The 15732-nt window shown below is 41.9% G+C and overlaps 1 protein-coding gene across 1 annotated transcript in view; it reads right to left on the bottom strand.

Moving 5' to 3' along the window:
- Nucleotides 1–366: 366 nt before the first annotated feature.
- Nucleotides 367–15732, bottom strand: part of LOC118311276 (muscarinic acetylcholine receptor M4-like) — a 44071-nt gene continuing 28705 nt past the window's right edge. Inside the window, exons 6-7 of the mRNA XM_035635006.2 lie at nt 15397–15666; nt 367–13073 (exon numbers count right to left, since the gene is read on the bottom strand). Of these exons, the coding sequence (XP_035490899.2) occupies nt 12828–13073; nt 15397–15666 (516 nt within the window). The 3' untranslated portion in view covers nt 367–12827. The remainder of the gene's footprint in view (nt 13074–15396; nt 15667–15732) is intronic.

Genomic DNA, 15732 nt, shown 5'->3' on the forward strand with positions numbered 1-15732 from the left:
CAACACTGATGCATGGTTAAATAGATAAAAAATGTACCAGAAATTCACTGAGCAGACCGATCTATCACCCTCATCTGCTGAGGGGGGAGGAGGTTTCTCTGATTGTAAGTTTGACGACTAGACACGACTGTAGGATTTTGTGGCATCACAACGAGTGTGCAAATTGCACAAGTGTGATATAATCAGGTTTTGGGTTTTTCAACAATGGACGACTGGATGTACTTTGACAAGGCGATGCAACCTGTGGAGAAAAAAAAATTAATTTATGATGTGAATGATACCCTTGAATAGACTGCGTATATGCTGTGCCATTTTCAGAATATCACTATAGAGTGTATAGTGTGTAGCAACATACAGTATACAACCTTTCAACAGCAGGTGTTTATTCGCATAACAGTTAAGCATCAGCACAAGTTGCTTCTGATATAGCTTAGGTACATTTCATTTAAAAATTCATAATAGCGGTGTCCTGTGCAAGGCAATGTCCTATGTTGCTTTGAAAATGATGTTACATTAATACATACATACAGTATAAGAGAATGCACAAACAGCATAAAGCATTTTACAGACGAAATAAATCACCGGAGGGTTTTTCCCAAAAGCCACCACAAAGAGAGGACTTGTGTTCACTCTGTGTTTTAAAGAGTAAATCAACTGTGAGCCATAAAAACAGCAGTTAACTGCTGATTCGCCGCTTCATGGCCCGTGTGGGAAATAACAAAATGCTTTTACCTCAAGTGTTGTCGTTTAGTTCCTGTTTGAGCTACTGTTTTATAACTGGAGACTTTCTACAACTACTTCTACTACTTTTGTTGTTAATCCAACAATGCACTGGCCACTAAAGTATGATGATGAAGAGGATTTCTAAAAACAGTTTTAGCCAGCAGCAACTTCCAGCTGTCTCCGCTGATCGACTCTTCAATCAGGTTATCAACAGTGAGTCCGACAGGACAGGGAATATGCAGCTTATGTGCTGCGCTTATGCAACACATAAGCCGCAGATTCTTAGTTGTCTTAAAGCTGGACTTGGGTAAGTCATAAGGTCAGTTGTTCCAGGTTCTGACTCAATCTCCACTTGGAAGGGACGTTTTCATATATGCGGTGCAAGTTTAAAAGATTGAGCACACCTATTGTTTTCTACACTGTAGATTAATGCCAAAGACGTCAAGTTTCCAATCCCTAATAATCAAAACTGTCTAAACAAAGCAAAATTCACATTTGAGATCCTTTTCTTCCTTAGCCAGCTTCACAAAGCAGACAGTTGTGGTAGCCATGCTGGTTTCCTGTGCCTTGGATACTCAAGAAATTGCCAATAGTCTCACCAGCTAAGCATCCCCACGTCAATATGTAGATACCATCTGCCCACCTTCACTGCATCTAACAGAAGCATGGCAGTGAGATGCAGAAATCTCAAATGTGGAGTCATCTGACAGAGGTACGGATTTCCTGTGGTCTAATGCCCCTCCTTTTTACTGGTCTCTCTCAGAAGTGGATTATTTGCAGCGGATTGTTCATTCAGTCCTTATTCATGCCGTCTCCTTAAAACCCTTGATGTTGAGATATGTCCGCTCCTTGAACTCTCGGATGCACTGATGTGGGCCGTTAATTGGTGATTTCTCAGCAGCAGAGGTAACCCTCGGTCTTCCTTCCCCTTTCACGAGAGGCATTTTCAACGTCGTGTTTGAAACTTTTTGCGACTGTACCAGAAGAAACTTCTTGAAATTTTCCAGACTGGCTTACCTTCATATCAAGCTGAGCAGTTATTGCCATCATATGGATCACTATTAGCACAACACAACTGATGGTCACAAATTCATTAAAAAGGCAAGAAATCCCTCCTGTTGACTGTTGACAACCATTCCTGGTGACTACTTAAACTACTTGAGGAATCTAAAACTGAAACATTTTGGTTTGTTTTTTTAAAACGTTTTTGTGAACAACATCATTCAAAATGAGTTAATCAATAGTTCAGATCCCTTGAGTTGTCTTCTACGATGTAGAAAGTAGTAAACTAGTAGTGTCTAAACTTTTTTCCGACACTGTACATCCCCGAAAGGGGGAAACCACATGGCGATCATGCAGTTTGGATGGTGACTCCTCAAGTGGTGGGTCAATGCCTCAAAAACACACTCCTGGTTGCCACTTCTGGTGTCTCTCTTCTCCATACATCATAATAAAACAGCCCACTGCTTGATACACTCTTGAATTCTACGGTTGAGTGATGAAGGTCAAGAATCTGGTGGAGAACTGACAGTTGGTTGAAGCACAATAATTTCTGAGCTTCTTTTTTTTTTTTCTTTGAGGGAAAAAATATGCATCAATGATAACCAAATATTAGTGGAAAATGTACTTAAACTAGTACCACATTTATATTCCTGAACATTCCCACAGAAAAACCAAAAACAGAACCTATGACAAGAGTTACACCTCAGATTGTAAAGTGCATGTGGTAGAAAAGGCCTAGTTCTATACTTACTTAGGGTCCTGCTTGTGAGCCTAAAGTTGGAAATGTTCAGGATTGTATTTTTGAGTGCAGCCCCGATTCCAGAATCCAGTTGGACAGCCGAAACACTCGCTACATTCAGTGTTGATTTACCCTTTAAAGAGTCCTGTGTGCTGTTGGGAACCCGGGTCTGGCAGGGCAGCAGTTACAATTTAAAGCATATACAGTACATATAAAGATGTTACCAGCATCAAGGAAACATTACTGAGACGTCACTGTTTCCTCTAGTTTGGCATTCATAAAACAGGTTTCCAGCTTCCGATATAAAACACATGTCATCGTAATGCAGGGATGTACTCTTCACATAAAAAAAGAAAAGAAATGAACGAACCAGCTGCTCTCCAATATGGTGAAAAGGGTGTTGTTGTCACTTAACTGATGCCACTGAGTTGAACTTTTGATAGCAATATTCTGACAAAAACAATTAAGACTACAATTCACAATGTTTTTAGATCACTATAAAGTACATGCTCTGTACATCGGGAGGTAAATACATTTCATATACTGAAAGGACACAAAGACAATGACTCCTCTCTTTGGAATGATTCCGTATGTGATATATTAGCTCAAACATTCAGAATGATTGTGTTGTGTATTTACATAAATGTCCTTTAAATTGACATTTGACACATATTGGTGTATTTTAAACTAGTGACTCGTTACTACCTTTGTATTATACATTACACAGAGTTTTCTTCAGAAAGTGTTTAACGCTAAACTACCAAATTAAAAGAAACATCAGGTTCCTCTTCTTCTCATAAAGTAGGTTTATCCAGGTGTTTGCATTTAGAAATATTTCATATTTTGTCCTATGAGGGAAAATACATCCTGTGTAATATATTCTGATTCGAGGATACAGCCTGTCATCAGCGATCATCAGATAAAACTTGTCAGTATAGTCAAACAGTCTGCTGAATCAAAACGCTGAGACATCATGCACAACCCTGAGTCTTGGCTTTTCCTCGGCCACTGCACACTGCGGCGGAAACCTTTCTCAACCTTTCCAGCTCTGCTTCGTTTTAATTAATAAAGTTAGGAGGAAAAAAAAAATCCCTTTGTGTTTTTAAACACTGAAAAAAAGCATGTAACTTCAGAACTGCACCTAAAACTTGCTCTGGCTACTTGTTCCATCAGTCATTATAAAACTGTATTAGCCAAAGGAATTGCTCACTTTAGTTTACGTAGTCTTCCTTTAAGCTGATGGCTTCTCTAACATCACCCATTGGGCATGATGACAATGGCTCCTGGTCCTCCTGGTGCATCCACATACACAAATACACTCAATGGGCACTTTATTAGGAACACCGGTACACCCCTCATATACCTGATGAGAGATTCAGAGGAGAATGGTCATAATGGTTGGAGCTGACAGAGCTGGCCACTCTTTACAACTGCGGTGAGCAGAGAAGCATCTCAGAATGAACAACACGTTCAACCTCGAGGTGGAGGGTCTACAACAGCAGAAGATCACGTCAGGTTCTGCTCCTGTCAGCCAAGAACAGAAACTTGAGGCTGCAATTGACACCAGACTCTCCAACACTGGACCGCTGAAGACTGAAAAACGTAGCCTGGTCGGCTGAATCTGGATTCATGCGGAAGCTGCAGATGGCCGGCTTAGATATCTGGAGTCAGCAGCATAAATCCATTGAGCCAACGTGCCTGGTGTGGGGAATGTTTTCTTGACTTTTGGCCCTCTAAAACTCAATCATGGTTTGAGTATCACAGTCTATCTGAGGATCAATGCTGACCATGTCCATCTCTTTATGGCCACGGTTCACCATCTTCTAATGGCTACTTCCAGCAGGACAATGCCCAATGTCACAAAGTAAAAGTCTAAAACTGGTTTCACAAACAAGACAGTGAGACGATTAAACTTCAGTGACCTCCCCAGTCACCAAATGTGAATCCAGTAGATGCTTTGTGAGGTGCTGAACCAGGAGATTGGCAGCATGAATGTGCAGCTATGAAATCAGCCCAGACGATGTGATGCAGTCATCTCAACGTAGAGCAGAACTCCAGAGGAAAGTTTCCAACATGTGGAATCCAATGGGGAAGAACTACCCAGTGTTGCTAAGGTGTTTCTAATAAAGTGCTCTGTGAGTGTACTTTATTAGAGATTGTCCAATATTAACATCACTACATTATCACGTTTTTTGCAGTGATATCAAAAGATAATGGTATTTCTAAAATTCCACTGAAAAACACAAACCTTAGCACAAAGAAACAAACTTAAAACCACAAAGTAAAACTATTACAAAATGATTGATGACAGAATGTCTTCAAGGTTTGGTGCAGTGGAGGATATTTGGTTGATGAATACTCGGAAACTATTGACATTCCATATCCATCCATCTCTCACAAGGGATAAGTGGTGTCATGGACACCTCCGCTGAGAAGAATCAGATACACCAGCAGACCACAAGAGTTACAGAGCACTACCCCACAGGCGAAAGAGAGCTGACAGGAAATGAGGGCAGAGAGAAAGCGTAGCTTGGTACCTTCACAAACCTAAAAAGTCGATGTTGTTATTGGATGTATGCGTCTTAAAGCCCGAGAGCACCTGGTTAATCTCATAATTACCAAACCAAATAGGTCTCCTTCTTTTTGAAAATGTGTCTTTTCACCTGGATGATGAAAGTTTCCATTATCTGTCCCTAACCCTATCGACAATGTGCTTTGTAACGGCTTTGGATGGATATTTTATTCTAAAAAATATCAGTTTCCCAGCAGTTTCTATGGCCGATGTTTAGACTCCTCCTCCTTTAGACCCCAACCCCCCCTTCACATCATTTTTGTAATTTAGGTTAATAAGATGGATGGACATTCTCATGAATACTGTGCCCAGTGGAGCTTTCATTATTTCAGTCGGGCAGTCAGCCCAATTTCCTTGAACTCCGCTCTCATCCATTCACTCTGCACATCATGTCAATTAAGCATATCAGCTAACCAACCAGAGACCCTCTGTCAGTCTCTTTGTGATATTCGTCCTTGCACAATTCCAGAGTAATGAAGTACCTCCGCTCACTTTCTTTTTCTCTGTCAACACTCGTCTGTTTTCATATTTTCATATCACACTGTCATCACTGGGATCTAAGTAGGAGCAATTCTTACTGTGAAAAAACAAACAGAAAACGCTGCCTTTTATGATTCATCTTAAGAGCATGGACAAGAAGCAAATGTAAAGCAAGTGATGTGGAAAGAACTCAAGATGATTGATGCAAAATGACTTGACTTTACTTTTATGAAGGAAATAATTAGGTTGATAATGAGCCTCAGTTGTTCTTACTTGGATATTTGAGTTTATTATGCCACAGACTGAATTTTCTCAGAATTCCTCACAGGCCTCCACACATGGAACAACATATGGGCGTCTGTGGCTCAGGAGGTGGAGAGGGTCGTCGAAGTATTGTACTTGTTCCCGCTCTTTGTCCCTGGCCCACTCCAATGCATCTCCAATGAGGTGGACCTGGTCTGGCCAATAAGGGGCTTTAAAGCTCCCGCGCCCGAATCAGGACGAGGGTGAACAAAACACACATTAAGCCGTAAAGCCATTGCTGACAAGTATCATTGCAAGAAAAGTAGAGGCTTTACAAGAGAAATGGATAAATGATTGAATGGATAAAAGACAGTGGGCCTATATTGCAGGGACACGGTCGCAGTGATACAAAGGCCAATCTCGATATTGAAAAAAAAAAAATTATCTCTGGCATTTAATAAAACATCAGACATACTTTTGTGAGTGGGATCGAGTTTGATACGAGGGAGGAATGGCTTTTCTTTGTGAGCCTTGCATGTTGTTCCGAGTGCAACTGGAAAATGGGAAAAACTCCAAAACTCCTGCAGGCGCTCGGCGAGAGGTCAGGAAATGAAAAGTATAAAAAGGGAATTTAACATATTTGCCTTTAAGTGTGCAACCAGCCGACGTGCCTGACAACCTACAACACAACCTCCATTGAGCAACAAAGCAACAATGAGCTGAAAGCTACAGCAACATTCCGGTGCTCGAGCTCTGTTAACTGCGAATATGTTCTGAGATTTCTTCCATTCTGAGGAGACATGAACTGAAGTTTCTGTTTGGGACAACCTGCTGCTGGGAAGTGTTCTTCTTAAATGTTTTTAATCGAATAGAAGCAGTTCCCGCCATTGCATTATAGAGGTCGATGTGATATATGTGTTCAATAATTTAGCATGTCCCTCGAAGGATGTTATAAAAATTGAAATGGCCCTTGATGGGAAAATGGTTCCCCACCCCTGGCGTACAGTGAAAAGTGAATCTAATTAGGACATTAAAAACTGGAAATCCGGCACCAGCGTCATCTTCAATAGTTGACAATGTTCCCTAGACAATTACTAGAGACAGCAAAGCCAAGATTAAGGAAAATTAGTTTACCTAAATCTTGTTTAAGAAGATTTTATTATCTGCAAATGAAAAAAAAAGAGAACTATGATTTTAATCTGCCACCGGTTACTGGTTGTATTTTGTACTAAAATGTTCCATAATAATTTTCAATCATCTACAAAGCAGAAACTTTGTGAGACAAATGTAAACACAGCAAGAGAGAGAAACAAAGTGAAAATGAAAATGACATGAGGTGGAAGAGAGCATGAAGAATATAATGATTAATTGAAGAGATGCTGCAGGGGAGCATCTCTTCAATTGCTCCCAAAGCTTTTCAAATGTTCGTGCAGTCACCAAGTACAACTTATAATAAAAGGAAATGTTTCTACTTCATAACGTCTCTGTTGAATTCCCTTCATCTGTGGCATTCTTACAATTATTTCAGAATCATAGAAATTAACGATTTTTTTAGGGACAAAACACGACACAGGAAATTGATTTGAACAAACTCCGTTACTGTCCTCGGAATCAGCATCAAGTCCCGCTTGCATTCTGGGTACTGCGGGCACGACAACTGCAACAATGGTGAGACAATCGTGAGGTGACAGGAAATGAGCGGAGACGCAGAGGTCATAACAGACGATAGGCACCCCTAGTTCCCCCGTTATCACCTCGTTACTTGTTACCCATGTCTGCACCTTTTCATGATTGTGCCATGTTTGATATGAATAGAAAGAGTGCTGTATGCAAGTGTGTGCGGCTGAACACGACTCTTGGTGTAAAACACTCTAAGCAGAAAAAGCGAGAAAAGCTCTATATAAATGTAATATAAATGAACACATTTATAAACACAGTGCATTTATCACTGACAACAGACAGAATAGTCCTCATCCTCGAAGCCGTTTCTCTTTGAAAGCTGAGTCAAACAAAGTGAAGCTACAGAAAAAAGAAATCTGTCTTCTGCGCAGCCAAACCAAGGTGAATTTTAAATACAACAGTGCGTCGCAGTTTTAGCTTAAGTTGTCAGTGTTCGCACAATACCACGTCCATCACACGCAGACTGACGGCTCCAGGCTCCTCATTTTAAAACTGATGAGCCGGAGGCAGCCGATTCAACCAACACATGAAGTTAATTTCAATTATCGAGCTGGCGAGAGCTGCTAAAATCTGCCAGCGACACTTGTCATTACATCTGGAGAAATGTCTGCTTTCAAGCTTCTATTAAAATTTTTCTTACAATTGTTGAGATGAGCGATTTTCCCCATTCTGTATTCCATTTCATGATTTTAACCACTTTCTTTTATCAGCTTTGTTTGCGAGAAATCTAATTTTGTTCGTCCTTTAGACACGGCAAACACATTTAAATACTAAACTACCCACGAGCCTCAGGGGGGAGGTCTGAAATTCAGAATGCTCCGTCGTCGCCGAGGTTCATCCAAAATTGACCCAGAATTTTAAAATTGTATGCTGCAGGTCGCAGAATGTGACAGAATCTCATGCCGTGATCAAATGTTTTCTTGCCGGGACGCAGCTTGGGAGTAAATGGGTCTGTGTTTATAAAGCGCTTTTCAGCACAAGTCACATTCACCCACTCACACACATTCATACAGCACTTCTATACATGGCCATTTTTCTGTCAAACATCATTCATGAGCTGCCGGCGCAGCTCTCAGGGCAAAGTTAGGGTCAAGTGTTTTGCCAAAGGACACCTTAGCACGACTTAGACACTTAGACCGGAGGACGCTGGCATCGGACCATCGACCTTATGGTTGGTGGAAGACCCGCGACTCCTGAACCTCAGCCATCAGGGTGGTAGTTTTTTGCGCACAGGATTGCAACACAGAGTGCCCATCCAAAACCAGTCCTCCAGCTGTGAGTCGCCAAACAGTATCGACTTAAAGGCCCACTTATGGAACCTCAGCTGCCCCAAAATAGCTCCTACTACTGGGCAACGTTTATTCCAGAGTCACGGCAGTTTGCGTCTGCGCTCGTTCAGTGTGAGGACTCCAACAACATCAGCAACAACAAAGCATTTTAAGATAACTATGAGCCTTTCAAAAAGCAAAAAAGCCGGAAAAGCTCTCAACACTAAACACACTGAGTGGGAATAGTTTCTGAGCTGCTGCTGTAAAAAACGCTGTGACGCAACAACACCTCTGTCCTGCTTCTTTGAGAGAGGGCGGAGACAGACGAGGACCCACGGGTTCCAGGAGAGGGACGCTACTGCGCGGAAAGGGGTTGAACACAGGTGAGCAGCCTCACCATGAACTCCACTTTACCCATCAGTGCATCTCCACGCGGCGTCTTCAGGCTTCACCTGAGCTCCCAAAGAGCGATTTCACCATTCGCAGTGAAGTGTCCAGTTGTACTTCAGATCTACATCTGACTCTTTTCCCCTCACCAGCTACTCGTTTATCATGTTGGGTTAATTGTGGCAGTGGATGAGATGATGGTCTGGTTGAGGTGCATGAACACACACCTTGATATGGACTGCTGCTTGATGGGACAGATTCCACAGTGTACAGTCTTTGTACGGTTTGTTTTCTTCTTTCTAAGGAGTTATGGTGCTTTATTTTGCTGAACTACAACGCACAACCACTCAGCACTTTATTAGTAACATGTAACACTAAGCGAGTCCCCCCTTTTGGATTCCACAAGATTTGACGTCACAGAAGCAGCAGGGTGTAAATCTCCGTCTGGCTGCGTGTTCCAAGCCAATGGGAGTGTGCGCCTCAGACAATCGCTGTGCAATAAATTGTAACACAGAACATCCACAGCACCTAATCTGAATACATACGTCTTTAGTGAAGGTAAACACTGTACATTGTATTCGTACACATTCTGTCATGTCCTCCTACCCTCTGCATACAGAGTATCTTGTTATTTATTCAATATCTATTCCAGTACACTACCTCGTGTATATATAGTAATCTGTTTTTTTAGCCATATTTATTCCAGCATCTTTGCACTCTGCACCATTTGCGTGAGTGTCTTCCTACAACTTTATTGCTCTCCTTTATATATATATATTTATAGTGGTATGACACGCGGTCTACACTCTTGTGCTACGCAGTGCTAGTCTTTTATTCTTCTGGATTTTTGGCTGGACATTTATGCCACTCTGTTTTGCCCCAGACTCGACCCGTCTGTCCTGCTCTCACAGAGTTTGCCTCTGCCTGGCAGCCTCTGCCTTTTGCCTCGAGCCATTTACCTGCCTGCCTGCCACAATAACTGTCCTATATCCTCTGAATCAAATACTTTTAAACTTCTCCTCGTCTGTGGTCTGCATTTGAGTACTCATAACAGTAATATAACAAAAGCTGCAAGTAGCCATTAGAAGATGGTGACCTGGATTGTTTGGTATTAAGGTCTAATGAACTTTATCAACCAGGGTGTTGAATTGGGAACAACTGGACTCGGTTGAAGTTTCTTGAAGACGCTGTGACCTGGATTAATGAGAATCTCCACAGACGTAATAAATGTTACCGTTGTGTGTGAAACACCATGACCAGGCCCTCTTGACATCAATATTCATGTCACCGTCAAAGTCCCTGAGATCCTTTATTTCTCCGTCCTGGTGTTTGACAACATTAACTGAAGCTCCTAACCAGTATCTGGTTGATAGGGTAATCACATGAATAAGCAGGTGTTTTGACTCATGTTTTAGTCACTCCTCCTCTGTCCCAGCGTGGATGAACAGGATGTCATGATTTCTTTCCTTTTTTTGCACCATTTTTCTCATCAGACTGAGCAGTAGGCGCTTGACTAGGTCCTGACAAGCCGCTGAGCCAATGCTAAGCCGACACAGTCACATTATAAGCAGAACCCCGGCCCAAAGTCCTGCTGACTCATGGAAGATATTCTAGCACTTGATGAAGGGGGAGACGAAGTGCGTGTTTTGCTCGGTAAAGGGCCTTTTACAAATCCTTGTTGGGCATAAATAATGTCCGTGTCCTTAAAAATCCTACAGTATGCACAAAAAAACTGGCATAATTTATTCAAATAACTGAATAACTAACACCTGTGAGATATGACATATGGAACAAAGAAAGTATGAGGCCGAAGTGTCACTCAACCAGTCAAACAGTTAACTGATTAACAGATTTTAGATTTATCTACATCTCCATCATGAGCATTAGGGATGGGAGAGAAGGACTAAATTAGGAATTCCTGTATATTGTTCAATCTCCTTCCATCAAGCTCCACTTTGCGTCTCAAGGTCATAATTTTCCCTACTTCCTCCCTCCCCATTTCCTTCTCCCTCTGTAATTTCCTGCCATCCCGATGTTTTCTCTTTAGCATCTCTTGTAAATTATCAAACACAAATCTGCTTTTCGCTGTATTCAAACTAAAAAGCTGTGAAGTGTTCTAAAAGATTAAATTCACAAAATGTACACTGTTATGTATTACTACCCACTGTAACTGTAATGTTAAAGAGCCTTAAGAAATGCAACATGTAAGACCCTGTCGTTATCTGGACAAGTTCACTGAATCTGATGTGAAATAAACTAAGACAGGGAAAAAAATGATGGAATACTACATCCAACCCAAAATATGGATGATCAGAACAGACCCATGTACAATAGAGTGAGAACAGCAGCATGATGCTGCTCCAATTAATGAGCAGCCACATGTCACAGTTTACACTCTCCATCTGCCTTTTCTACTTTCTTTCTTATTATATCAAGTCTCCTCCTCACTCTGTCATCCCTCCTCCTTCACGGTGTCTATAATATCCAAAGAACTAATTAGAAAGATACTTCAAAATCCACAGAGGAAGGCTGAGTTCTCACAGCATGGATACATCAGGGTACTATATGATGCTGTATACTGGGAGTTAGTTAAAATACCTCGCTGTAACAACAGTGGGAGTGCGTGCGTGTCACTGCGGCTAACTAGTGGAAGCGTGTTAACATGGTTCTCTGCACCTGATTGGCTGCTGCCTCGACTGACTGTGGCAGACTGTAGCTGTGATTATGTCCGCAGCCACGGCTCCTCTGATTACCATGGCACAGACACATAGGTTTTAATTGGTTGGGCGAAGCTGTTCCTGTTCACAGCTGTTTCCAGCTGTGATTTGTTCTATGCTGGTTCGGTCCTGTGAAGGTTAAAAAGTGCCTGGTTCACACTTACATTTCACTGGCATTCATTTGCAGAATAAACCAATGGTTGCACATCCCATGCAGATGTCTCTTCTCTTTTAATAAATTTTGCTTCAGAAAAATTATTTCTCTCCCCTCAGCTCTTTCACTCACATTGCAAAATTTCCTGTGTCTTCCATTCCTGCAGTGGTTTACCCCTTTATCCATCTTCCATCCATCCATATTAATACATTTTCATTCCTCCTGCAAAATTTGGTGGTGACCTCCGCCCTTCACTACTTTATTCATATATCCTCTTCTCGTTATATATCCTCTTTGTTACATAAAATTTATTTGATGATCTGTAATTTATACTCAATTTCTCTGGTCACCAAATTTAGGTTCCATCAATTAACTCGTGTACCATTTTGTGTAGCCCCATTCATCCATCCATACAAACAGTATATACATCCCCCAGCTCTCTCAGGACCACTTCTTCAGCCAGGCATGTTCCTATATATCATACACCTTCTGTTGTTTTTCCCACATAACCGTTTGTTCCACCGCTGCAATTATCGTCCCTGTGTCAGTGAAACCATGTGTGCGCTCAATGTGCGATTTGCTCCAACTTAGTGGAAGCTGGGCAGCTTATACAATCCCTTGTCTGCACTCACATTTCACTCTGAGTAATGTGAACCAACTGGGAGGACCGGCATTCATTTGCAGGATAAACAATGGTTGCTCATCCTCTACAAACCGATGTCTGTTCTCTGTAGAAGGAACCATCTGCTAAACTCCGCCATCCATTTCTCCTGTCAGCTCTCTGTCACTCACCTTTCAGCAGTCTTTCCTCTGCCCCCTCCTTCTTCCCAATCCACCCCACCCTCAGTCTTCTCCCTCCATCTCATCTTGTACCTATGTTTTTATACTGGCACAACAGCAGGTTCTTGAAAGTCTTCTTGAATGTGGCGTTGCACAGTGCGTAACAAGCCGGGTTGATCGTAGAGTTGACGTAACAGAGCCAGTAGCCAATAGCCCACACGGTGTCCGGGACGCAGGACTGGCAGAAAGTTGAGATCAGCACCATGACGTTATACGGCGTCCATGTGATGATGAAAGCCAGCAGGATGGCAAAGATAGTCTTGGTCACCTGTGGACAAAGGGGAAGAAGAGAGAGAGGAAGAATGAAATGAAAAAAAGAGAGAACAAAACATTTCCGATTAATTTCACTGCGGTACGAAAATCAATTTGCAGAGAGTTCCAGAGTAACCGTGTTAGCGAAAGTTTATCCATGAGCGAACCCTGTCTGATATTTTGCAGTCAAAAAGCTGTCATTGTTCACTTCACTTCACACACTGCTGCTGTCCGCCTTGTAGTGTAATCCCATCACACAGCTACGGTGAGCAGGCTGTAGCTCAAATAAAGGAAATGGTTTGTGAATGATTGTTCGCCGTCCCAGATCAGATGATCAGAGTTGAGAAGCAAAGGAGCGAGTGAAAAGAGAAGCCGGTGTTGCTCCCTCTCTTTCTCTTCACTGATCAGTTACTTCTCACAGTCACAAGGGATTGTTAAAAAAAAGCAAAACTTCACTGCATTTCGACCTTCTGTATACAAACATATTCTATATGTATTCTCTCAACCCTACATGTGAAATATCTTCACCACTACTGCCATCAATCCATAACATATATTTATTTATACTTTATATGTAGTTTTGTATTCCTATTTTATACTCTTTATTCTTATTTTTATCATTGTGTGAATATTTGTGCACTGTAAGGACTGTCCTTTTTCTAATTTTGTTGTACCATGTACAATGACAAAAGAAGGATTCTTCTCTCATTCTCATCAAGTGACTGTCTGACAGCACTTTAAGAGATGTTGTTTCCTAACGCAATGCAGGGGCAAGATGCTTTCAGAAGGTATCGTGCCTCCTACTCACTCACAGGAGGCATTCAGCCCAAAGATAACTCTGTGGTAAAATAACACAATCTTGACGGAGGCTTTTTGTTTCATTTCCTGGTCAGATGATAGAAGACGATCCAGAAGTATATACTCAGCAACAGTGACTGCCGTCACCCAGGAGGCAGTGATTGTAGCAATGGCAGGAAGGTTGAGCTTACGAGGATACTTGGCTCATCTCTGGTGTCTGAATGGTTCGAAAAAGTCTGGGTTGTACGTCTGCCGCCTGCAGACTAAGATTTATAATGTGCATATTCATAACATTTATAAAAGCGGCCATAGCCATGGTTTGGAAATTGTCTGCCCCCAGGCAGCAGCTCAACAAGTTGACTATTTAAAAGTAGAGAGCATAAAGCTTATACTTTATGTATTCATGGCATAAATATGCCTAGTGACTCTCACCGTTTGTACCTGCACTTAATCTCAGGTGCTTTTCTTTTACAGAAACACTAAGGGAATGCTCAGTAATTGTTGTTGAAATCGGGCACTGGTCAGACTGTATCTAAAATGTAGCTGTCTGTATTGTATAGACGACTGGGCACCTTTTAATGAATTCATGACCTTTAGAGTTGGTGCTGGTTGCTGTGCTGCCATCATAAAGACTGGTCTGGGGAAATGATGCAATGCATTGTTGATGAATTAAAATCCCCCTGACCCCAAATGTCCTCCCTCACTGCTGATGATTTGAATTTGACCCATTGAGACTTTCAAAACATCACCATTGAGCCAGAAGGAGATTTCTCGAGGTCTAAAATTAGAAAAATGGTTAAAGATGCTTGCTGTTATTTTTCAAAATGCTCAGCGGAACATTCGTCAGCCTGAACGATAATCGAGTGAAACGACTGCAGCACAAAAGCAACTGTGTTTGGAAACAGCTGCTCCACACAAGTCACACTCGGGTGGACGGAGTAGTCCCACTTGAACAACAGCAACATCCGCTGCCATGCGGAAACGGTCCTTTCAGCCGTCTTTGTTCTAACGATCAATGACAGCAATCTCTGTGCCTTTCTGATTATCTTTAGTCGCCGTGTTATTTCAACCGAACCCTTGAGTTACAAGCAGAAAATGTAACACAAACTATATAAATGTAATAGGGATTTCGAATAATTTACTAATATCATATGCACTGATCTCCTGTGTGAGGCTGTAACCCATTACTCAATGTAGCCTTACAGTAATGTGATTACGTTTTGGGTTTTTTACAATTTTTAGGTTTTAATGAATAGCATCAGGGATAATAATTTCTAATTCAGTTATGACTTTGAGTTTCTTAACTTGCTGATACTTTGACACTTTGTTACTCAGGGAGTTTGATGTGCTCTCAGGTTCCAGTGGGCAGGCAGGTATGGGACGTGAGGGTAAGGGTGTGGTAAATGTTGTATGTTGTTGGTTGGCTGAGGGAAGGTCAGTAAATCCCTGACAGCAAGAGGTGACTTAATTAATGTAACTGCTCACATCTGCCTGTTATCTGATGTACATCAGTGTCTCTCAGCAGAGTTACATGGACGTACCTTCTTCTCTCTGGCGGCCATCTGTCTTTTCCTCTTCACTTGGCTCCTGGCAATGCTGGCGAATTTTCTCGCCACAGTGCGAGGACGGCTGATGGGGATCGAGTGCCTCTCGGCTCCCTCTACAGGTGGGACAATCTCTATGGCCGTGATGCATTCGTCCCCGGCCTGCTTTGTCACGATCTTTATTTTGGACCACCTCGAGGATGAGTTGATCTTGGCCATTGTAGGATTGGCTGTTGTCGTGGCAACTGGGCTGGGATTCGTTGCAGCCTGTAAAACAAAGGAAGTTTTGCGTGTCCTACTGCAGAAAAATATTTTAAAAATACAGACACTATT

This window comes from Scophthalmus maximus, chromosome 1 (genome assembly GCF_022379125.1).
Source record: "Scophthalmus maximus strain ysfricsl-2021 chromosome 1, ASM2237912v1, whole genome shotgun sequence".
NCBI classification, from domain to species: domain Eukaryota; kingdom Metazoa; phylum Chordata; class Actinopteri; order Pleuronectiformes; family Scophthalmidae; genus Scophthalmus; species Scophthalmus maximus.